Genomic DNA, 24,671 nt, shown 5'->3' with positions numbered 1-24,671 from the left:
AATTAATTGTGACCATATATGACTAATCAATATTCATACGTTGACAGTGTCCTTTATTTGGTATTTTCAACATGAAGCAGTCCCATTAGTTATGCTCATAGAAATGAGATTAGGTGTGTACCAAGTAGGTAAATCGAACCACTATATCAGTTGTAAATGGTCCTTTTATACATGGAGAAATCTCCAAACAGCACGGAGAAGATAAATGTCACCTGGGGTTTGGTGCACAGCAAGCACCTATGTAGAACTCCCGGTTATCACTGTCCGTGAATGGTGTACTCCGTCTTCTGCTGTGTCAGGTCATCACACACACCTTACTTCGCATTAGGGGATGGAGGTTGTATCCGGCTCCCGGAGCTTTGCGCACTGCAGGCGCTGGTAAGATGATTCTGCTCCCGTCCTCAAGCCGCCGCATATAGCGCGTCCTCCCGTCTCCCGCTTATCGGTCTCAGGCAGTGTTGTATATCAATAAGACCTACTGTCAAACGTCCGTTAGGTCACACAGGGCTCCTTCTCTGTGTGACCTAACGGACGTTTGACAGTAGGTCTTATTGATATACAACACTGCCTGAGACCGATAAGCGGGAGACGGGAGGACGCGCTATATGCGGCGGCTTGAGGACGGGAGCAGAATCATCTTACCAGCGCCTGCAGTGCGCAAAGCTCCGGGAGCCGGATACAACCTCCATCCCCTAATGCGAAGTAAGGTGTGTGTGATGACCTGACACAGCAGAAGACGGAGTACACCATTCACGGACAGTGATAACCGGGAGTTCTACATAGGTGCTTGCTGTGCACCAAACCCCAGGTGACATTTATCTTCTCCGTGCTGTTTGGAGATTTCTCCATGTATAAAAGGACCATTTACAACTGATATAGTGGTTCGATTTACCTACTTGGTACACACCTAATCTCATTTCTATGAGCATAACTAATGGGACTGCTTCATGTTGAAAATACCAAATAAAGGACACTGTCAACGTATGAATATTGATTAGTCATATATGGTCACAATTAATTATATGATCCACCTCTTATGCTTAATTAGTAAAGTATAGTATTTATCTTTTTATGTGTATGCGCATACATAACTATTTATTTTTATGTTTATTGTTTATAATTTATTTTACGGATATTAAATTTATTTCAATCATTAATTAAGTGTTCTCAAGTCATGTTACCTTTAATTTAATAGCGCAAGAGGTTAACTAGAATCTTTATTTGGGGTAGGTCTATCAGACCTGGTGGCCACGGCAACTGCTGGGAAATCCACATTTTTACCCCAGGTAGCCTCTCAACATAAGAAGACGCCGTATTATCAGGCGCAGTCCTTTCGGCCCCATAAGGGCAAGCGGGCAAAAGGCTCCTCATTTCTACCCCGTGGCAGAGGGAGAGGAAAAAGGCTGCAGCAAACAGCCAGTTCCCAGGAACAGAAGCCCTCTCCCGTTTTCTGCCAAGTCCTCAGCATGACGCTGGGGCTTTACAAGCGGACTCAGGCACTCCCCTAAAGTCTGCTTTACCGACGTCTCCCTCCGACAGGGAGGCGGTATTGGAAGCCATTCACAAGCTGTATTCCCAGCAGGTGATAATCAAGATACCCCTCCTGCAACAGGGACAGGGGTATTATTCCACGCTGTTTGTGGTACCGAAGCCGGACGGCTCGGTGAGACCTATTTTAAATCTGAAATCCTTGAACACTTACATACACAGGTTCAAATTCAAGATGGAGTCACTCAGAGCGGTGATTGCGAACTTGGAAGAAGGGGATTATATGGTGTCTTTGGACATCAAGGAGGCTTACCTCCATGTCCCAATTTACCCTTCTCACCAAGGATACCTCAGGTTTGTGGTACAGAACTGTCACTATCAGTTTCAGACGCTGCCGTTTGGTTTGTCCACGGCACCCCGGGTCTCTACCAAGGTAATGGCCGAAATGATGATACTCCTTCGAAGGAAGGGAGTTTTAGTTATCCCGTACTTGGACGATCTCCTGATAAGGGCAAGATCCAGGGAACAATTGGTAGTCGGGGTAGCACTATCTCAAGTAGTGTTGCGGCAGCACGGTTGGATTCTCAATATTCCAAAATCGCAGCTGATCCCGACGACACGTCTTCTATTCCTAGGGATGATCCTGGACACAGTCAAGAAAAAGGTGTTTCTCCCGGAGGAGAAAGCCAGGGAGTTATCCGAACTAGTCAGAAACCTCCTAAAACCAGGCCAAGTGTCAGTGCATCAATGCACAAGGGTCCTGGGAAAAATGGTGGCTTCCTACGAAGCAATCCCTTTCGGCAGATTCCACGCAAGAACTTTCCAGTGGGACCTGCTGGACAAATGGTCCGGATCGCATCTTCAGATGCATCAGCGGATAACCCTGTCACCAAAGACAAGGGTGTCTCTCCTGTGGTGGTTGCAGAGTGCTCATCTTCTAGAGGGCCGCAGATTCGGCATTCAGGATTGGGTCCTGGTGACCACGGATGCCAGCCTGCGAGGCTGGGGAGCAGTCACACAGGGAAGAAATTTCCAGGGCTTGTGGTCAAGCCTGGAGACATCACTTCACATAAATATCCTGGAGCTGAGGGCCATTTACAATGCCCTAAGCCAAGCAAGACCTCTGCTTCAAGGTCAGCCGGTGCTGATCCAGTCGGACAACATCACGGCAGTCGCCCACGTGAACAGACAGGGCGGCACAAGAAGGAGGGCAATGGCAGAAGCTGCAAGGATTCTTCGCTGGGCGGAAAATCATGTGATAGCACTGTCAGCAGTGTTCATTCCGGGAGTGGACAACTGGGAAGCAGACTTCCTCAGCAGGCACGACCTCCACCCGGGAGAGTGGGGACTTCACCCTGAAGTCTTCCACATGATTGTAAACCGTTGGAAAAAACCAAAGGTGGACATGATGGCGTCCCGCCTCAACAAAAAATTGGACAGGTATTGCGCCAGGTCAAGGGACCCTCAGGCAATAGCTGTGGACGCTCTGGTAACACTATGGGTGTACCAGTCAGTGTATGTGTTTCCCTCCTCTGCCTCTCATACCCAAGGTACTGAGAATTCTATAAGACGGAGAGGAGTAAGAACTATACTCGTGGCTCCGGATTGGCCAAGAAGGACTTGGTACCCGGAACTTCAAGAGATGCTCACAGAGGACTCGTGGCCTCTACCTCTAAGAAGGGACCTGCTCCAGCAAGGACCCTGTCTGTTCCAAGACTTACCGCGGCTGCGTTTGACGGCATGGCGGTTGAACGCTGGATCCTGAAGGAAAAAGGCATTCCGGAAGAAGTCATTCCTACCCTGATCAAAGCCAGGAAGGATGTGACCGCAAAGCATTATCACCGCATTTGGCGGAAATATGTTGCGTGGTGCGAGGCCAGGAAGGCCCCAACGGAGGAATTTCAACTGGGTCGATTCCTGCATTTCCTGCAAACAGGAGTGTCTATGGGCCTAAAATTAGGATCCATTAAGGTTCAGATTTCGGCCCTGTCGATTTTCTTCCAGAAAGAACTGGCTTCAGTTCCTGAAGTTCAGACGTTTGTCAAGGGGGTGCTGCATATACAGCCTCCTTTTGTGCCTCCAGTGGCACCTTGGGATCTCAATGTAGTTTTGGGGTTCCTAAAATCACATTGGTTTGAACCGCTTAAATCTGTGGATTTGAAATATCTCACATGGAAAGTGGTCATGCTGTTGGCCCTGGCTTCGGCCAGGCGCGTGTCAGAATTGGCGGCTTTATCTTATAAAAGCCCTTACCTGATTTTTCATACGGACAGGGCAGAATTGAGGACTCGTCCACAATTTCTCCCTAAGGTGGTTTCAGCGTTTCACCTGAACCAGCCTATTGTGGTACCTGCGGCTACTAGGGACTTGGAGGACTCCAAGTTGCTGGACGTTGTCAGGGCCCTGAAAATATGTTTCCAGGACGGCTGGAGTCAGAAAATCTGACTCCCTGTTTATCCTGTATGCACCCAACAAGCTGGGTGCTCCTGCTTCTAAGCAGACTATTGCTCGTTGGATTTGTAGTACAATTCAGCTTGCACATTCTGTGGCAGGCCTGCCACAGCCAAAATCTGTAAAAGCCCATTCCACAAGGAAGGTGGGCTCATCTTGGGCGGCTGCCCGAGGGGTCTCGGCTTTACAACTTTGCTGAGCAGCTACTTGGTCAGGGGCAAACACGTTTGCTAAATTCTACAAATTTGATACCCTGGCTGAGGAGGACCTGGAGTTCTCTCATTCGGTGCTACAGAGTCATCCGCACTCTCCCGCCCGTTTGGGAGCTTTGGTGTAATCCCCATGGTCCTTACGGAGTTCCCAGCATCCACTAGGACGTCAGAGAAAATAAGAATTTACTTACCGATAATTCTATTTCTCGTAGTCCGTAGTGGATGCTGGGCGCCCATCCCAAGTGCGGATTGTCTGCAATACTTGTACATAGTTATTGTTAACTAAATCTGGTTATTGTTGTTGTGAGCCATCTTTCCAGAGGCTCCTCTGTTATCATGCTGTTAACTGGGTTCAGATCACAAGTTGTACGGTGTGATTGGTGTGGCTGGTATGAGTCTTACCCGGGATTCAAAATCCTTCCTTATTGTGTACGCTCGTCCGGGCACAGTATCTTAACTGAGGCTTGGAGGAGGGTCATAGGGGGAGGAGCCAGTGCACACCAGGTAGTCCTAAAGCTTTACTTTTGTGCCCAGTCTCCTGCGGAGCCGCTATTCCCCATGGTCCTTACGGAGTTCCCAGCATCCACTACGGACTACGAGAAATAGAATTATCGGTAAGTAAATTCTTATTTTTAATACCTACCGGTAAATCCTTTTCTCTTAGTCTATAGAGGATGCTGGGCGCCTGTCCCAGTGCGTACTGTATCTGCAGTTATTGGTTATGGTTACACTCATGTGGTGTTTCTTTTCAGTCAAGTCGGTTGCTGACGTAGTTCATGCCATGGCATGCGGTATGCGATTATTGGTCGTGTTTGCACACAGGTTGTGTTACATTTTCGGTCAGCATATTGCTGTATATTTTTCATGCCGTCGGCTGGTGTTCTATTGAATGCCACGTTCTGCGGCATGTTCGAGGTGTGAGCTGGTATGATACTCACCGTGTTTAAACCATAAATTCTTTCCTCAAAATGTCCGTCTCCCTGGGCACAGTTCTCTAACTGGAGTCTGGAGGCGGGGCATAGAGGGAGGAGCCAGTTCACACCCATTCAAAGTCTTATAGTGTGCCCATGTCTCCTGTGGATCCCGTCTATACCCCATGGTCCTTTGGAGTCCCCAGCATCCTCTACGGACTATGAGAAAAGGATTTACCGGTAGGTATTAAAATCCTATTGTTTGTGCTCTGCAATTGCAGTCACATATCTTAGGGTTTTTTCGTCAGGTATTGTTTGGCTATATTGTACTGATGCGCTCTAAGGCTACATTCTCAATAATGTCTGCTGCACAGGGCGGGAAATCCGCAGACGCTCCTGCATCATGCAGTGCTGGAGCATGGATTTACCTGAGAGATTTCTGCTGAGGGTTCAGGTACTGGGTATTCTGCACCCCCTAGTGAGCCTGCAACACCTGTGGCAAATCAGGATCCACCTTGGGCAGCATTTTCACATATGCTGGTAGTCAGGAAGTCCCACCGGGGGCGTAAGTCGTGTTACAAGCTTAGTGCTTGTAACACGACTTACGCCCCCTGTGGGACTTCCTGTGCCATTACAGCCACATATTATCCCTGTAGTTAATCCACCATGGGCGAATACTCTGTCAACCCAGTTACAGCAATTATATGAGTCCTTGGTTAAACAAAAACCTAACCCTCGCCCTACTGGGACCAAAGGGTCATCTAAGCTGGCCATTTCTTCCTCACAATCCACTAATATTTCGGATGATTCTTCTGATTCGGATGGGGAATATACTGATCCATCAGATGCTGAAACTGCTGCTTCTGATGAAGATTCTACAACACAGGTTGATGATCCTGACCTAGTGGAGGCTATCAAGCTGATTCTTTAGATTGACCCTACTGATACGTTTAAGAAACCTGATAAGTTCAAACGTCAGAAGGTTACTAAATTAGTCTTACCACATTCTGACCATTTAATTGACACACGTCAGGAATCCTGGTCTTCTCCAGGAAAGAAATTTTCCCTGTCTAAAAAGATGCTAGCTCATTATCTTATCTCTGCGGAGTTGAGTAACAAGTGGGAAACCCCGCCACCGGTGGACTCTCACATGTAGCCTGTCTTGTGGTGTCATCTACTCTGCCTGTCACCACGGTCACCTCTTTGAAAGAACCGACCGATAAGCATGTGGACGGTTGCTTGAAGTCTATTTACACTCTTACAGGTGCTGTACATAGACCCACTATGGCGGCCTCTAGGGCTGCAAAAGGCATTGAAGCATGGGTTGAAGCAATTGAGGAAGAGCTACCTCTGAGTTTTTCTGTCACTGCCAGACAATATCTGTCATATATTACCACAGCCTCCCACTATATTCAGGAGGCGGCCTCTGATGCAGCTGTTATGGAGGCCAAGGCATCTACTACGTCTATCCTGGCTCGCTGGATTCTGTGGTTACGGTCCTGGTCGGTGGACCTGGACTCTAAGAAAACCTTGGAGGTGCTCCCTTTTAAGGGAGATATATTATTTGGAGATGATTTGAACAAGATTGTGACCGACTTGGCGTCGGCCAAGACTGTGTGTCTCCCAAGTACTAATCCTTCAGCTCCAAACGCTAAGAGTACTGCTTTTCGTTCCTTTTGACCTCCAGGTAAAGCAAAGGGTCAGGCGTACCTGAGACCGGCTCGCACTTCCAAATCCTTTAAGCCCATACCTAAACGTTCTTGGGCCGCCCAGTCAGCCTGCTTCTAAACCGGACAAGCGCGGGCCTTCCCCTGGGGGACCCCGGGGTGGGAGGCCGACATCTGTAGTTTGCCCAGGTATGGTTAAAGACCACTTCGGACGTCTGGGTGCAGGAAGTGGTCTCTCACGGGTACGCAATCTCTTTCAAGAGACGTCCCCCTAGTCAGTTTTGCTCAACAGTTATCCCTTCGGATCTGTTAAAAGCACAAACTCGACATTTGGTTGTCCAATACCTCCTGGATACAGGAGAGGCAGGGGATACTATTCGACGCTGTTTCTAGTTCTGAAGCCGAATGGATCCTCCCGGCCTATACTCAAATCTTTGAACAAATTTGTGAAGGTGTCCAAATTCCGTGTGGAAACTCTGCGCTCTATTGTACTGGCTTTGGAACCAAAGGACTATATGGTATTCCTGGACATACAGGATGTTTACCTACACATACCTATTGCAATGTTGCATCAGCAATATCCACGGTTTTCTATTGGCAACCTTCATTATCAGTTCCAAGCCTTGCCTTTCGGACTGACTACGGCTCCTCTGATCTTTACCAAGGTCATGACTGCTCTTTTTCCGCAGTCAGGATATCAGGATCCTGCCATATCTGGACGACTTGTTGATCCTGGCGAACTGGTCATCTGGAACTGACGGTCCAATTCCTACAAGCCCACAGGTGGTTCATGAACTTGAAGAAATCCTCACTGGTCCCTGCTCAGAGCATGGTTCACCTGGGGTAATTACTGGACACACACAACCAACGTTTGTTCGTGTCTCCAGAGCAGGTCCTGAAACTTCAGGACAGAATCAGATGCTTCCGCTCTCGCCAAAGAGTGTCGATACACTCGGCAATGCAAGTACTAGGCCTCGTGGTGTCGGCTTTCGACATGGTAGTGTATACTCCATTTCATTCCCGCCCTCTGCAGAGGTTAATCCTTTCCAAATGGGCGGACTGCCTCACCGGATCAGGTCTCAAATGATCGCCTTGACTCCGGAGTTCATCTGTCACTGAGTTGGTGGCTACAGGACCAACAATTGAGCAGGGGTCGTCCCTTCTGGATCTCCAACTGGGTCCTCCTAACGATGGATCCCAGTCTGCGGGGTTGGGGTGCGGTGTTGGAGCAACATTCTCTACAGGGTCGGTGGACCAGGGAGGTATCTCTCCTCCCGATAAACATTCTGGAATTGCGGGCAGTGGCCCTCATTCCGAGTTGTTCGCTCGTTATTTTTCATCGCATCGCAGCGATTTTCCGCAAACTGCGCATGCGCAATGTTCGCACTGCGGCTGCGCCAAGTAAATTTGCTAAGAAGTTTGGTATTTTACTCGCGGCATTACAAGGTTTTTTTCTTCGTTCTGGTGATCGTTGTGTGATTGACAGGAAGTGGGTGTTTCTGGGCGGAAACTGGCCGTTTTATGGGAGTGTGTGAAAAAACGCTGCCGTTTCTTGGAAAAACGCGGGAGTGGCTGGAGAAACGGGGGAGTGTCTGGGCGAACGCTGGGTGTGTTTGTGACGTCAAACCAGGAATGACCAGCACTGAACTGATCGCACTGGAAGAGTAAGTCTCGAGCTACTCAAACTGCAAAGTAAAATCATTTCACAATATTGCGAATACATCGTTCGCAATTCAGCTAAGCTAAGATTCACTCCCAGAGGGCGGCAACTTAGCGTGTGCATTGCTGCGAAAAGCGGCTAGCGAGCGAACAACTCGGAATGAGGGCCAGTGTTCAACATGTTGACACTGGCCCTGCCTTTTGTACAGAACAGGCCTGTTCAAGTACAATCGGGCAACGCCACCACGGTGGCGTACATAAATCATCAAGGCGGCACTCGAAGCCGCATGGCAATGATGGAAGCGTCAAATTCTTCGATGGGCGGAACGCCATCTGCCAGCAATATCGGCAGTGTCCGCTTCCCAGTTTAGGACCCCCGGAATGGACTTCCTCAGTCTTCAGGACGTACACGTCGGGGAGTGGAGTCTTCATCCAGAGGTCTTCCAACTCCTTGTGGACAAGTGGGGTCTACCAGATGTAGACCTGATGGCATCTTGACACAATCACATGGTTCCGGTTTTCGGAGCAAGGACAAGGGATCCTGAAGCAGCTTTCGTGGATGCACTGGCAATTCCATGGAACTTTCGGCTGCCATACGTGTTCCCTCCAGTGTCACTCCTGCCCAGGGTACTACGGAAGTTCAAGCAAGAAAGAGGAATACTACTTCTAGTCACTTCAGCGTGTCCCAGACGGCATTGGTCCTCCGACCTGCAGGGTCTCTCGACTGAGCGTCCTCTTCTACTTCCTCAACGCCCAGACCTCCTCGTTCAGGTCCCTTGTGTTTATCAGGACCTGGCAAGACTGGCTTCGACGGTGTGGCTCTTGAAACTTCACTCCTGAGGGCCAAAGGAGGTGGTTATTCAAACTATTCAAGTTATTGAATAGTTATTATTCATACTATGTTGAAGGCCCGCAAACCGGCTTCTGCACGGATTTATTATAGGGTCTGGAATTCTTACTTCACCTGGTGTGCTGCTAAGAATTACGATGCATACAAGTTTAGTACTTCCACACTTCTGGCTTTTTTTGCAACAAGGCCTGGATTTAGGACTTCACCTGGCCTCCCTCAAGGTTCACATTTCTGCCTTGTCGGTGTGGTTTCAGCGATAAATTGTATCTATTCCTGACATTTCATACATTCACTCAGGGTGTACTACGGATTCAGCCTCCCTATGTCCCTCCTGTGACTCCATGGGATCTGTCTGTTGTTCTTAATGCCCTTCAAGAGTCTCCGTTTGAACCTCTTGAGTCTGTGGACCTTAAATTACTTACGCTTAAGGTCATTTTTCTGTTGGCTATGGCCTCTGCTAGAAGGATGTCAGACTTAGGCGCTTTGTCCTGTCGTTCACCCTTTCTGATTTTTTTTTTTCAATGTGACCGGGCAGTTCTTCGAACTCGCCCTTGTTATCTACCTAAGTTGGTGTCATCTTTCCACCTTTAACCAAGAGATTGTAGTTCCGGCCTTTATCTCTCCTGGTTTGTCCTCCTCCAAAGAGCGGTCTTTGGATGTGGTATGGGATATCTATCTATCTATCTATCTATCTATCTATCTATCTATCTATCTATCTATCTATCTATCTATCTATCTCTGCCTCTATCAGATCAGATTCACTTTTTGGTTTTCACAAACATGCCTGGCCTGTGAACAAGCAAACCTTGGCCATATGGATTAGAATGGTGATTGCACAAGATTATGTGCAGGTTGGACTCCCAGCTCCTGCTGCTATCAAGGCCCATTCTACTCGGTCTGTTGGACCATCTTGGGCAGCCCGCCGTGGCGCGTCTGCTGAACAATTGTGCAAGGCAGCTACGTGGTCCTCAGTGAACACGTTCATCAGGTTATATGCCTTTGATACTTCCGCCTCCCAGGATGCTTTCTTTGGACGCCGGGTTTTTGTGCCCGCTATGGTGCGTCCCCTCCCATGAGGAACTGCTTTAGGACATCCCTAATGTTGTTCCCTGTGGAATACCAGTGTACCCCGCTGCAGAAAAGGATATTTATGATAAAACTTACCATTGTTAAAACTTTCTGCAAGGTACACTGGTTTCCACAGGGCGTCCACCCTGATGCACTTAGCTTCTTTGGGTTTTTATGGCATTAGCTGCTAGTCCCTTCTCCTGTCGTGAAAATGTGGGTCTATGTGACTAACATCTGCCTTCTCTCTTACCTGCTACTGCATTGGACTGGGTAACCAAACTGAGCTCCAGTGCCTGGAGGCGGGGCTATAGAGGAGGTGGTGCAGTGCATCCTGGGAACAGTCAAAGCTTTAGCCTGTTGGTGCCTTGGATCAAGATCCACCTCTACACCCCTGATGTTATTCCCTGTGGAAACCAGTGTACTTCGCAGAAAGAGATTTAACAATGGTAAGTCTTACTATAAATCTCCTTTTTCTTGTTTTGCTGATCCCTTGTGGCGCCACTTTAATAAAAGATAAGTTCCTCAGATGAAAGAATGAAGATTTGATTGGCTGATCACCTCATGTTTAAGTGTTAAACCACTATCCAGGCAACACCAAGATTCTGTACCCCAAGCATAAGTCCAGTTGGTTGACTATGCTGCAGTATTGTCCTTTGACTTATCCTAAGGATCTCTGTATTATCAGGATTCAGCTGTAGAAAACTGGCACTCATCCACTGTTGGCTGAGCGCCAACAGACAGCTATATATGGTTGATATTGGGTTCTTAGTACATGGATGAAAAGACAGGTGCAACTGTATATCATCTGCACAGCAGTGGCAGACCATTTCCCTGTCCCTTTTCTGTGAATTAAAGGTTGGTGACTACATGGCCAGATACGGCCGACCACTTATTGGATTTCAGACATGGATAATTTGGGATGTCTTCGTTATTTGAGATTGGTTGCTAGAATGCATAATACAATTATCTGGCTGATCCGCCAATATAGATGGATCACCTAGATAATTGTATAATGTATGCCCAGCATTAGGAAGCTCCCTTTAAGGGTCATTGATCAATCATCGGACGCTGACTGCTTTTTGCTCCAGGTCAATAGGATCCTCTCCAGTTTAGCCACAGACGTAAGACATAGAAAGCCAAGAGATCTTGGATTGGGGTAGATTTGTAATAGAATACGAGTCCGAAAGTGCGGATGTAAAGCTCGCAGCGGTGCCCTGAGTTGGTAGTCCAAGATGAATTCAAATTATTTATGGTCAGTGTAAGAGGCAAAACCAGTGCTGGTGGCTGTCAATCATTAAATATGTGGACAAACGGGAGAAGATCTTGTCCCTCACCACACAATTGAACGTGAGGATGACATAAACACAATTTTATTTCATTTCATATTCCTTTCTACATTTCTCAAGAAGACCTTTTTTGTTTAAGGGTGCCGTGAAAAAAATTCTGATGCTCTAGGGCGCCGTGATTCAAAAAAGTTTGGGAACCCCTGTCTTCTTACCCTATTCACCATTCCTACTTCTCTGTCACCACTTTGAAGTGACTGGCTGGCTTGCTTCTAGCAGTATTTGACCAGTTTAGTGAGGTTGGAAGAGGCCAGCACACACAGGCTGTAAGCAGGAATATTGTGACCACTTTAACATGCCAAATGAATCACTAATTTTGGTATTGTTCGTGCTGTGCGGTTTACTTAGTGGCCATATAGTGGGGCCAGTTTACAACATGTACATACATTGTTACATCACTTATGTACAGGTACACCACCGATTGTCAGGCACCTCTCTTAATCTGGGCACATCAGGTGCCGGGTGAAAGTTTGGCTGCTAATGTGAGTTAGAAGGCGGGAGGATCTAGATAGGCAGCGGGATGCTTATTTAGGCTGCGGGTGGGGGTGTCTGGCTGTGGGCGGGCAGTCCGGCTGAGGTGGGGAGTCGGCTGTGGACAGGCAGTCGCACTGTGGGCGGGGAGTCCGGCTTCGTGGCCAGAGTTAGGATGTGGGCGACACGCTTGATAGGATTAGGCTGCAAGGGGAGGTCAGGATGCCGCCGACACTACTGTCAGCAATACCACCGATAATCTGGCAAAACCGTTAATCCAGCACAGTGTTGGAACCGAGGGTGCCAGATTATCTGTGGTGTACCTGTACATTAATGATGCTTATATGAGCCACTGGTTACCCTCTGCTCATGTGTGCAAAATGTAGGAGAAGCTAGAAATTAAATCCCACATCTGCATATTTCATGTAGTCATTAATTGTGATTTTAAATTTGAAGTAAAGTTACTTGCAAGTGTATGTATGTATGTATGTATGTATGTATGTATGTATGTATGCAAGAAAAAATATATTGCAAATGCAAAGCTGCTATTTAAAGTTGTATAAAAATATCTAGGAATGGGAGGTTTAAACAGTGTTTATTTCTTACACTGACAGGGCAGTTCTGCAGAGCACAAATTAGAGTAAAGCTGGGTACACACTGAAGCGATGGGCATTCGTTCCGACAATGCCAGTCAGCGGGAATTGCCAGTACACACTGGCACAATGTTAATGAAGAAATGAACGACCATGTTCCATCCTTCATTAGCATAAACAAGGATGCTAGCAACGGACGCTATGTTTGAAGTGTAGCACATCAAACCTAGCGTCCGTCGCTAGCGACTGCGCAATCCTGGGTACACACTGAGTGATGTAAGCGATATGTCGCTGCAAAACTGCATTTTGGAATGACATTGCTCCATTGTGTACCCAGAAGTGTAAGTCTCTGGAACTATTTACTATTACGAGCATTCACCATCTAACATTATGCTATTTTATTGTAAAGAGCTACAAACCCTAAAAATAAACATTGATAGTGCAACTAATAAAATTAAGCAGATTTATTTTTTTAGGATGTAATAAACTTTTTTTTTTTCTGCGGGTTTTGTTTTATTTAATTTTTTATTCTCACCACGCAGGGAGGAAACAATGCAGGTCACACAGTTGTAGTGGATTCTGTTGAATATGATTTTCACCTTTTGCCAAGTGGAATCATAAATCCAAACGTTACTGCTTTCATAGGTAAGTGCACTAGTGTAAAAACCTTTTTGTAACCAATATTCCCACAATTTTTGCAAGAGAAATGGAATAAATGCAAGGATTGGGGGAAAAATGAAAACCTCCCTTTTTTTTTTTTTTTTTTTTTTTAAACGTATTTTGCTATAGAATTTGTTATAACCAGCACAAAATGGTTTGTTTTACAGCTGAATGTTACTCCAGATGTACTTGCTCATTGCCATTGTTTTTCCAGATAACTCCACTTTACTGAATGTCAAGAAACTTATTTAGTCATTCATTAGTTTCCTACACTTTGGTGAGGCTAAATTTGCAAAAATAAGTTTATGCAGATGGATGTCCATATTTTGATCTTTGGAGTTGTGTGTTATCTACTCTGATAGGGCATCAAAGGGAAAGCTGATGAAATTGTGATCTAACAATGGTATTTAGGGATAAGGATAGTTAGTGGAATGTAGTGGAGCTCCAACCAAGCACACAGAAATATTACATATATAGTAGGCCTAGAAATGCAATTAATTGGAAGTTCCCATAGCATTATTGGGTCTGTAAATTTATCAGAAAAAACTGACGTTGGTGAGGACATGAAGGTCCACAGAAATGAGTGTTTCTTCTACCACCTGTCACAGCCCATGATGCAGTTCCTCTTTCCTGCTGGGGTGTTGCTTGCTGCTCTGGTGCTTCTAGCACACTGTTCTGTATCTCTGCGCTGAGATACAGAACAGAATAGAGCAGAGAGCGACACCCTAGGCAGGAAAGAGGAACTGCACAGTTGTGACAGGTGCAGGGTGCTAGAATGAACACTAGAAATGGTTGGAATGCTGGTAACCTGTGGCCAGATTGAATACAATTTTAGAATGAGCACAGCTGGTGTAATGGTTAGCATTACTGCCTCACAGTACTAGGGTTGTGGGTTTGCTTCCCACCACGACCCTAGCTATGTGCAGTTTGTATATTCTGCCTGTGCTTGCTTGGGTTTCTTCCAACAATCCAAGAATATATGGTTTGGATAATTGGCTCCCAATAAAAATATCACGTACACGTGTGTGGGATATGCTGCTGAGTCCAAAGAACATTGAGTGAACATCTACCATCTGTTACTCTCAGGTTACTTAGGATGGCTGGGAAATTCGCACTGCAGAGGCCAGTAAATAAGTGTTGGAAGATGCAGGCCTATAAAATGGAAGTGACACACGCAGGGCCCATTGTGCACAAGCGCAGCACGTGTTCTGCACAGTTCCGCTAACATCAGAGATGTACGAAAATGCATCTTAGTCACAGAACAATGTTACTACGATGCACCAGGAGACACCTATATAAGTATTGACTTCCCATAATCAAATTTAAATTAAACACAGTACAGGTATTGAAATAAAAATGTTTACCTCTAGGCTTATCAGATTCATTTTTCTCATGATGTTACTAGGTAGGGTTTCACTAGGAAACGTGTAGGTTATTGCATTTTGCTTAAATTATGTAACCTTTACATCACTTAAAATTAAGCATCTAGTGTTATGTTAAAACACTGCGTAACAAACTTCAGTTGTCTGTTTATATTTCATAGGAAATGGCGTTGTAATTCATCTTCCTGGATTATTTGAAGAAGCAGAGAAAAACGTGAAAAAAGGAAAAGGCAAGCAAACTGTTCTGTTCTCACACTGATGTTTTTGTGTTTTTCCCGTCCCTCCTTGTTTATATTAACATGTTTATTCACATTTAGGTTTGGCTGGTTGGGAAAAAAGGCTTACAATCTCCGATAGAGCTCACATTGGTAAGTATCCAAGTGTTTATGTATATACCTGTATTACAGCACTCATCCGCTATTATTTGGTAATCTAGTAAGAGCCTTTATGGTTTTTTGTGTTTTTTTTTTTTTTTTGTGCCAGGGCACCTAGTCAAACTTCAAGCACATGTGATACACAGTAATGGACTAAAACATTTTACTATAAATGACTAAAAAAAGAAATCTCAAGAATTTACTTCTGTAGCATGTGTGTGTTCTTTAGATTTGTGCTAGCTTTAGTGGGACTCCTTGATAAGCGGGATCCGGTCTGAAGATCGACACTGTCTAGATCGACAATGTTTAGATCGACAGGGTTGGAAGGTCAACAGGGTTTCTAGGTCGACAGGTCAAAATGTCGACATTAATTTTTCAATTTTTTTTTTCTTTTTTCTTTGTGAACTTTTTCATACTTAACGATCCACATGGACTACGATTGGAACGGTAACCTGTGCCGAGGGAAGCGGTAGCGGAGCGAGGCACCTTGCCTGAATGCACTAATTCGGCTTCCCGGTCACTGTACGCAGAAAACGACACCAAAAAAACACGTAAAACTCATGTCGACCTAGAAACCGTCAACCTTCCAACCCTGTCGACCTAGTGACTGTCGACCTATAGTGGTCGACCTAAACATTGTCGACCTAGACACTGTCGATTTGATGATCCACACCCTTGATAAGCAGTAGCTCTTCTTTTCGATATTTTTTATTTTATCTTGCAATGGCCTATGGAATAGGCAGTGGATCCAGAACTGGGTGCCACAGAGCACTTGCAGGAGTGCCACGGGTTGGTGGTCAGGACCAAATCGATTTTTTTATAGTAAATGTGATAGGCAAAACCAGTGGTTGTGGCTGCCAGTCCTAAAATATCTGTAGACCAACAAAAGCACAGCTCTGTCCACCAGTTTATTAAATCCCGACAGCCGTAATCCTGACATTGAGGTAGCGAATCCCCTCAGGTTTACATATTTGTAGAAACAAAGAGGAGACTGGATGTCATTAAATTGGAAATCTAAATATGTTATCTGCTTTTCTGATAATACAATAGGCTTCTCATATAGTATCTCAGTTACTGCCACAGTATGTAAAATCACAGATACAGTAGTACAGCGCTTTCTTTACACCTCAGGGTTAATACAGTATCCTTTAATAGTTAAAATTACCAGCACATTCATTCTCCAGAGAAATTGTGAACTTCTTTAGAGGGATAACCTCAAGGTATTATGTAGTCCCTGTTAGCAGTAATGTGTATATCTTTGTAGTTGATAATATCTTAAGGCTGCGGTCTACGATCTGTTTACTGAGCGCAATGGGGATTTCCGGTGCACACTGAGACACCTCCATCCGTGCTGTCCTTGTATATTGTGGCCGTATGATAGTAAATTGCATTGATGAGACATGCTTTCTAAGGATTATTCAGTGTTAGCAAACCCAAAAAGTTAGCAGTTGGGCAAAACCATTTTGCACCTCAGGTGGGGCGGATGTAACATGTGCAGAGCTTTAGATTTGGGTAGTGTGTTTCTGTGTATGGTAATTACTGTCTGCTTTTATGTTTACACTGCAATTTAGATTTAATTTTGAACACACCCCACCCAAATCTAATCTCTCAGTACGTGTTATATCTTCCCCACCTGCAGTGCAGCATGGTTTTGTCCTATTGCTAACTTTTTTGGTTTGATAACAGCTCTGAATAACCCCCTCTGTGTGCAGCAGGAGGGATTTGCCCACACAAGGAAGAAAAGTTGGGTGTGAGTACACCTAATTGCTATAGAGGACAGTCTGTCTGGAAGGCACTGCAGTCAGGACAGGTTGGGAGAGCCAATCAGAGCTCAGTATGCTGAAGGCCAGGAGGCCTGAGCCTATACCTGTATGAGACAGGGAAGGCCACCAAACTGTAGGACTGAGCTACATTTGGCTGAGAAGAAGCCAGGTCTGTGAGCGTGTTAAATGTGAGTAGGACAGGAGATACCTTACTGTATGTGAGAGACAGGACTGAGACTGAGTAGCCCTGGAAGCCAAACAAGGCTGTTTCCTGTGATCGACCTGCAAAAAAGCAGACAGAAATTTTGGGGTGTATTCACCAAAGAGCAAGTTTTTAGAAGTGGAGATGTTGCCCAAAGTAACCGATCAATCAGATTCTACGTATCATTTATCTAGCACCTTTTAGAAGATAATAGTACATACTCTGGGGGTGTTTCTTTCGTTTTTTTACGAAATATACCCCGATAGTGCTGCGGAGTGGCATCGCAGGGACAGAGCTTTCTCCCAAGCTCTGCCCTAGCCTGCAATAATTGATACATCTATGCGATTAGTCAATTATCGTAGTGCGGATTGGGTCGATTTTAGCACATCCCATCCGCATCCTCAGATGTGGATGGCGTTAAATCAGACCCTAATTAACAACTAGTGCTGCAAGTTATTTGGACCCAACTGAACGTGATTGAGTAATTAAAGCTACCATAAATTAAGGCAGGTCCAGAAAGTTGAAACCAGAGGTTCCCAAACTCAAGGCACCCTAACTGTCCAGATTTTAAGAATAACCATGCTTGGGCATAGGTGACTTAATTAGTACTGTACCTCAGTCAATGGAACAATCTGTGCTTAACCATGGATAGCCTTAAAATGTGGACTGTTGGGGTGCCTTGAGGAACCAGAGTTAAACCATGTTTTGAAAAAGTTCTGTGAGAGAAGAAATCTGTTGACCTTAAGAGCATTCATTCTTTTTCTGTTCAGCACATATTCGCCAACTCTGTGATCCAGGGTACCGTATATACTCGAGTATAAGTCGACCCGAATATAAGCCGAGGCACCTAATTTTACCACAAAAAACTGGGAAAAATTACTGACTCTAGTATAAGCCTAGGGTGGGAAATGCACGGTGCCAGGGGTTTTCATGCTCAGGGTGTCATGCTCGTTGCCAGGGATTTTATGCGGTAGGTGTTATGCTTGTTGCCAGGGGGTAATGTTTGTTTCTAGGGTTGTGCCCCCAGTGCCACATATACCCCCAGTGACAGATAAAAACATGCCCCCGTTGCTTTGCCCCCCAGTAGTTATGCCCCTTCTTTGCCCCCAGTATTTGTGCCCCCTCTTTCATTGCCCACAGTAGTTATGACCCCTCTTTCTTTGCCCCAGTAGTTGTGGTGCCCCCTTTCTTTGCCCCCAGTAGTTGTTGTGCCCCCTTTCTTTGCCCCCAGTAGTTGTTGTGCCCCCTTTGTTTGCCCCCTGTTACTGTGCCCCCTTTGCAGCTTACAAACATAAACACACACTAAAACAATACTTACCACTGCCCCGCTCCTGCTTCCCGACCGCTTCTTCTGCTGCTGCGCTGCTCCGCTCCGTCTGGCCGCCGCTCCATCTGTTCATCCGCTCCGTCTGGCCGCCGCTCCATCTGGATCCCCGCTCCGTCTGGCCGCCGCTCCATCTGGTCGCCGCTCCGTCTGGCCGCCGGCGCCCGCTTCCCGGCACCCGATCATCTCTATGGGAGAGACGTCATGACGTCTCTCCCATAGCAACGCCGCACAGACACTAGAGGTCAATAATGACCTCTAGTGTCTGTCCCTGGAGCCGGCTGCAGCGGACGCCCACACAGCCCACGGCGTCTGCTGCAGCCGTTGACTCGAGTATAAGCCGAGGGGGGCTTTTTCAGCATAGAAAACTGTGCTGAAAAAGTCGGCTTATACTCGAGTATATACGGTACTTGCTAGAAGTGATTCCTCTAATCAGTTATACATTAAATTGCAACTGCGGCGGCTGTCACCCCAGCTGTAGCCAGCTGAGTGAATACGATATGGTGGAGAGGTGAATGGGCAAGGAGCAGCTTACCACTCAAACTGTAGCGTTCTGAGAGAGACCGTACTGACGGTGGTCTCTGTGTGCACCGGAGATTCCTATTGCTCTCAGTAAGCCGATTGCTGACTGCAGCCTTGAGATATTACCAACTACAGATATAAACACATTACAACAAACGGGATCCGGTCTCTAGGTTGACATGTTCTAGGTCTAAAGGTCGACCTAGAACATGTTTTTCACTATATATATATATATATATATATTCTCTGACGTCCTAGTGGATGTTGGGGACTCCGTAAGGACCATGGGGAATAGCGGCTCCGCAGGAGACTGGGCACAGCTAAGAAAGATTTAGGACTACCTGGTGTGCACTGGCTCCTCCCACTATGACCCTCCTCCAGACTTCAGTTAGAATCCTGTGCCCGGCTGAGCTGGATGCACACTAGGGGCTCTCCTGAGCTCCTAGAGAGAAAGTATATTTTAGGTTTTTTATTTTACAGTGAGATCTGCTGGCAACAGACTCACTGCAGCGAGAGACTAATGGGAGAAGAAGCGAACCTACCTGCTTGCAGCTAGCTTGGGCTTCTTAGGCTACTGGACACCATTAGCTCCAGAGGGATCGACCGCATGGAACCGGCCATTGATGTTCGGTCCCGGAGCCGCACCCCCCGGGCCCCCTTACAGAGCCAGAAGCAAGAAGATCCGGAAAATCGGCGGCAGAAGACATCGGTCTTCACCAAGGTAGCGCACAGCACTGCAGCTGTGCGCCATTGCTCCTCATACACACTTCACACTCCGGTCACTGAGGGTGCAGGGCGCTGGGGGGGGGGGGCGCCCTGAGCAGCAATAAAAACACCTTGGCTGGCAAATATATCACAATATATAGCTCCAGAGGCTATATATGTGATAAATACCCCTGCCAGAATCCATAAAAAAGCGGGAGAAAAGTCAGCCGAAAAAGGGGCGGAGCTATCTCCCTCAGCACACTGGCGCCATTTCTCCCTCACAGCTCCGCTGGAAGGAAGCTCCCTGGCTCTCCCCTGCAGTCTACACTACAGAAAGGGTAAAAAAGAGAGGGGGGGCACTAAATTTAGGCGCAATATACATATAGCAGCTATAAGGGGATATAATTTAGTTAATCCCTGTATTATATAGCGCTCTGGTGTGTGCTGGCATACTCTCTCTCTGTCTCCCCAAAGGGCTTTTGTGGGGTCCTGTCTTCTGTCAGAGCATTCCCTGTGTGTGCGGTGTGTCGGTACGGCTGTGTCGACATTTTTGATGAGGAGACTTATGTGGAGGAGGAGCAGGTGCCTATAAATGTGTTGTCACCCCCTGCGGGGCAGACACCGGAGTGGATGGACTTGTGGAAGGAATTACGTGAAAGTGTCGACTCCTTACATAAAAAATTTGACGACATGCCAAATGCGGGGCAGCCGGCTTCTCAGCCCGTGCCTGCCCAGACGTCTCAAAGGTCATCAGGGGCTCTAAAACGCCCGCTACCTCAGATGGCAGACACAGATGTCGACACGGATACTGATACCAGTGTCGACAACGAAGAGACTAATGTAATGTCCAATAGGGCCACTCGTTATATGATTGAGGCAATGAAAAATGTTTTACACATTTCTGAGGTGACCCCAGGTACCACAAAAAAGGGTATTATGTTTGGGGAGAAAAAACTACCAGTAGTTTTTCCCCCTTCTGAAGAATTAAATGAAGTGTGTGAAGTAGCGTGGGCTTCCCCCGATAAAAAATTGGTAATTTCAAAAAAATTACTAATGGCGTACCCTTTCCCGCCAGAGGATAGGTCACGTTGGGAAACACCCCCACTTACGCGCTTATCAAAAAAGGTGGCACTGCCGTCCCAGGATACGGCCGCCCTAAAGGAACCTACTGACAGAAAGCAGGAGGCTCTCCTGAAGGCTATATATACGCACACTGGTATTATACTGAGACCAGCTGTTGCTTCAGCATGGATGTGCAGTGCTGCAGCTGCATGGTCAGACTCCCTGTCAGAAAACATTGACACCCTAGACAGGGACACTATATTGCTAAACGTAGAGCATATTAAAGACGCTGTCTTCTACATAAGAGATGCACAGAGGGATATTTGCCGGCTGGCATCTAAAATAAGTGCACTGTCCATTTCTGCCAGGAGAGGGTTATGGACCCGGCAGTGGACAGGTGATGCAGAATCTAAAAGGCACATGGAAGTTTTGCCTTTATAAGGGTGAGGAGTTGTTCGGGGATGGTCTTTCGGACCTAGTGTCCACAGCAACGGCTGGGAAGTCAGCATTTTTGCCGCATGTCCCCTCACAACCAAAGAAAGCACCGTATTATCAGGTACAGTCCTTTCGCCCCCAAAAGAGCAGACGGGGTAGAGGCGCGTCCTTTCTGCCCAGAGGCAGAGGTAGGGGAAAAAAGCTGCAGCATACAGCCACTTCCCAGGAACAAAAGTCCTCCCCCGCTTCCTCTGCTAAGTCCGCCGCATGACGCTGGAGCTCGACAGGCGGTACCAGGTACGGTGGGCGCCCGTCTCAAAAACTTCAGCAATCAGTGGGCTCGCTCACAAGTAGATCCCTGGATCCTTCAAGTGGTATCTCAGGGGTACAGGCTGGAATTCGAGACATTCCCCCCCCCCCGCCGTTTCCTCAAATCTTCCTTACCAACGACTCCCTCAGAAAGGGAGGCTGTTAGAGGCAATTCACAAGCTGTATTCCCAGCAGGTGATAGACAAGGTGCCCCTACTTCAACAAGGACGGGGTTACTATTCCACAATGTTTGTGGTACCGAAACCGGACTGTTCGGTGAGACCCATTTGAAATTTGAAATCCTTGAACACATATTTAAGAAAATTCAAGTTCAAGATGGAATCGCTCGGGGCGATAATTGCAAGCCTGGAAGAGGGGGATTACATGGTATCTCTGGACATCAAGGATGCTTACCTGCATGTCCCCATTTACCATCCTCACCAGGAGTACCTCTGATTTGTGGTACAGGATTGTCATTACCAATTCCAGGCGTTGCCGTTTCGGCCTGTCCACGGCACCGAGGGTATTTACCAAGGTAATGGCCGAAATGATACTCCTTCGGAAAAAGGGAGTTTTAATTATCCCATACTTGGACGATCTCCTGATAAAGGCGAGGTCCAGAGAGCAGTTGTTGGTCGGCGTAGCATTATCTCAGGAGGTGCTACACCAGCACGGTTGGATTCTGAATATTCCAAAGTCACAGCTGGTTCCGGCGACACGTCTACTGTTCCTGGGGATGATTCTGGACACAGTCCAGAAAAAAGTGTTTCTCCCAGAGGAGAAAGCCAAGGAGCTGTCATCTCTAGTCAGAGGCCTCCTGAAACCAAAACAGGTGTCGGTGCATCACTGCACGCGAGTCCTGGGAAAGATGGTAGCTTCCTACGAAGCAATTCCATTCGGCAGGTTCCATGCCAGAACCTTTCAGTGGGACCTGTTGGACCAATGGTCCGGATCGCATCTTCAAATGCATCTGTTGATAACCCTGTCTCCAAGGACCAGGGTGTCTCTGCTGTGGTGGCTGCAGAGTGCTCATCTCAGAGAGGGCCGCAGATTCGGCATACAGGACTGGGTCCTGGTGACCACGGATGCCAGCCTTCGAGGCTGGGGGGCAGTCACACGGGGAAGAAACTTCCAAGGACTTTGGTCAAGTCAGGAGACTTCCCTACACATAAATGTTCTGGAACTGAGGGCCATTTACAATGCCCTAAGTCAGGCAAAGCCCCTGCTTCAAAACCAGCCAGTTCTGTTCCAGTCAGACAACATCACGGCAGTCGCCCATGTAAACCGACAGGGCGGCACAAGAAGCAGGACAGCGATGGCAGAAGCCACAAGGATTCTCTGATGGGCGGAAAATCATGTGTTAGCACTGTCAGCAGTGTTAATTCCGGGAGTGGACAACTGGGAAGCAGACTTCCTCAGCAGGCACGACCTCCACCCGGGAGAGTGGGGACTTCATCCAGAAGTCTTCAAGCTGATTGTAAATCGTTGGGAAAGGCCACAGGTGGACATGATGGCGTCCCGCCTCAACAAAAAGCTAAAAAGATATTGCGCCAGGTCAAGGGACCCTCAGGCGATAGCTGTGGACGCTCTAGTGACACCGTGGGTGTACCAGTCGGTTTATGTGTTCCCTCCTCTTCCTCTCATACCCAAGGTACTGAGGATAATAAGGAAAAGAGGAGTAAGAACTATTCTCATTGTTCCAGATTGGCTAAGAAGGTCTTGGTACCCGGAACTTCAAGAATTAATCTCAGAGGACCCATGGCCTCTGCCGCTCAGACAGGACCTGCTGCTGCAGGGGCCCTGTCTGTTCCAAGACTTACCGCGGCTGCGTTTGACAGCATGGCGGTTGAACACCGGATCCTAAAAGAAAAGGGTATTCCGGAGGAAGTCATTCCTACGCTCATTAAAGCTAGGAAAGATGTAACCGTACAACATTATCACCGCATATGGCGAAAATATGTTGCGTGGTGTGAGGCCAGGAAGGCCCCAACGGAGGAATTCCAGCTAGGTCGATTTCTGCACTTCCTACAGTCAGGGGTGACTATGGGCCTAAAACTGGGTTCCGTTAAGGTCCAGATTTCGGCTCTGTCGATTTTTCTTCCAAAAAGAACTGGCTTCACTGCCTGAAGTTCAGACATTTGTCAAAGGAGTGCTGCATATTCAGCCTCCTTTTGTGCCTCCAGTGGCACCGTGGGACCTCAACGTGGTGTTGGGTTTCCTAAAGTCACATTGGTTTGAGCCACTCAAAACCGTGGATTTGAAATATCTCACGTGGAAAGTGGTCATGCTTTTGGCCTTGGCTTCGGCAAGGCGTGTGTCGGAATTGGCGGCTTTGTCATGTAAAAACTAGAGATGAGCGCCTGAAATTTTTCGGGTTTTGTGTTTTGGTTTTGGGTTCGGTTCCGCGGCCGTGTTTTGGGTTCGAACGCGTTTTGGCAAAACCTCACCGAATTTTTTTTGTCTGATTCGGGTGTGTTTTGGATTCGGGTGTTTTTTTCAAAAAACACTAAAAAACAGCTTAAATCATAGAATTTGGGGGTCATTTTGATCCCAAAGTATTATTAACCTCAAAAACCATAATTTACACTCATTTTCAGTCTATTCTGAATACCTCACACCTCACAATATTATTTTTAGTCCTAAAATTTGCACCGAGGTCGCTGTGTGAGTAAGATAAGCGACCCTAGTGGCCGACACAAACACCGGGCCCATCTAGGAGTGGCACTGCAGTGTCACGCAGGATGTCCCTTCCAAAAAACCCTCCCCAAACAGCACATGACGCAAAGAAAAAAAGAGGCGCAATGAGGTAGCTGTGTGAGTAAGATTAGCGACCCTAGTGGCCGACACAAACACCGGGCCCATTTAGGAGTGGCACTGCAGTGTCACGCAGGATGTCCCTTCCAAAAAACCCTCCCCAATCAGCACATGATGCAAAGAAAAAGAAAAGAAAAAAGAGGTGCAAGATGGAATTGTCCTTGGGCCCTCCCACCCACCCTTATGTTGTATAAACAAAACAGGACATGCACACTTTAACCAACCCATCATTTCAGTGACAGGGTCTGCCACACGACTGTGACTGATATGACGGGTTGGTTTGGACCCCCCCCCAAAAAAGAAGCAATTAATCTCTCCTTGCACAAACTGGCTCTACAGAGGCAAGATGTCCACCTCATCATCACCCTCCGATATATCACCGTGTACATCCCCCTCCTCACAGATT

General features: G+C 47.0%; 1 protein-coding gene across 1 annotated transcript in view; it reads left to right on the top strand.

Moving 5' to 3' along the window:
• LOC134910040 (adenylosuccinate synthetase isozyme 2) overlaps positions 1–24,671 on the top strand; it is a 247,055-nt gene that overhangs the window by 8,722 nt on the left and 213,662 nt on the right. The window contains exons 2-4 of the mRNA XM_063917592.1: positions 13,256–13,358; positions 14,917–14,985; positions 15,073–15,123. Coding sequence (XP_063773662.1) covers positions 13,256–13,358; positions 14,917–14,985; positions 15,073–15,123 — 223 coding nt within the window. The remainder of the gene's footprint in view (positions 1–13,255; positions 13,359–14,916; positions 14,986–15,072; positions 15,124–24,671) is intronic.

This window comes from Pseudophryne corroboree, chromosome 4 (genome assembly GCF_028390025.1).
Source record: "Pseudophryne corroboree isolate aPseCor3 chromosome 4, aPseCor3.hap2, whole genome shotgun sequence".
Taxonomy (NCBI): Eukaryota; Metazoa; Chordata; class Amphibia; order Anura; family Myobatrachidae; genus Pseudophryne; species Pseudophryne corroboree.
This window is presented reverse-complemented; position numbering and strand designations above follow the sequence as displayed.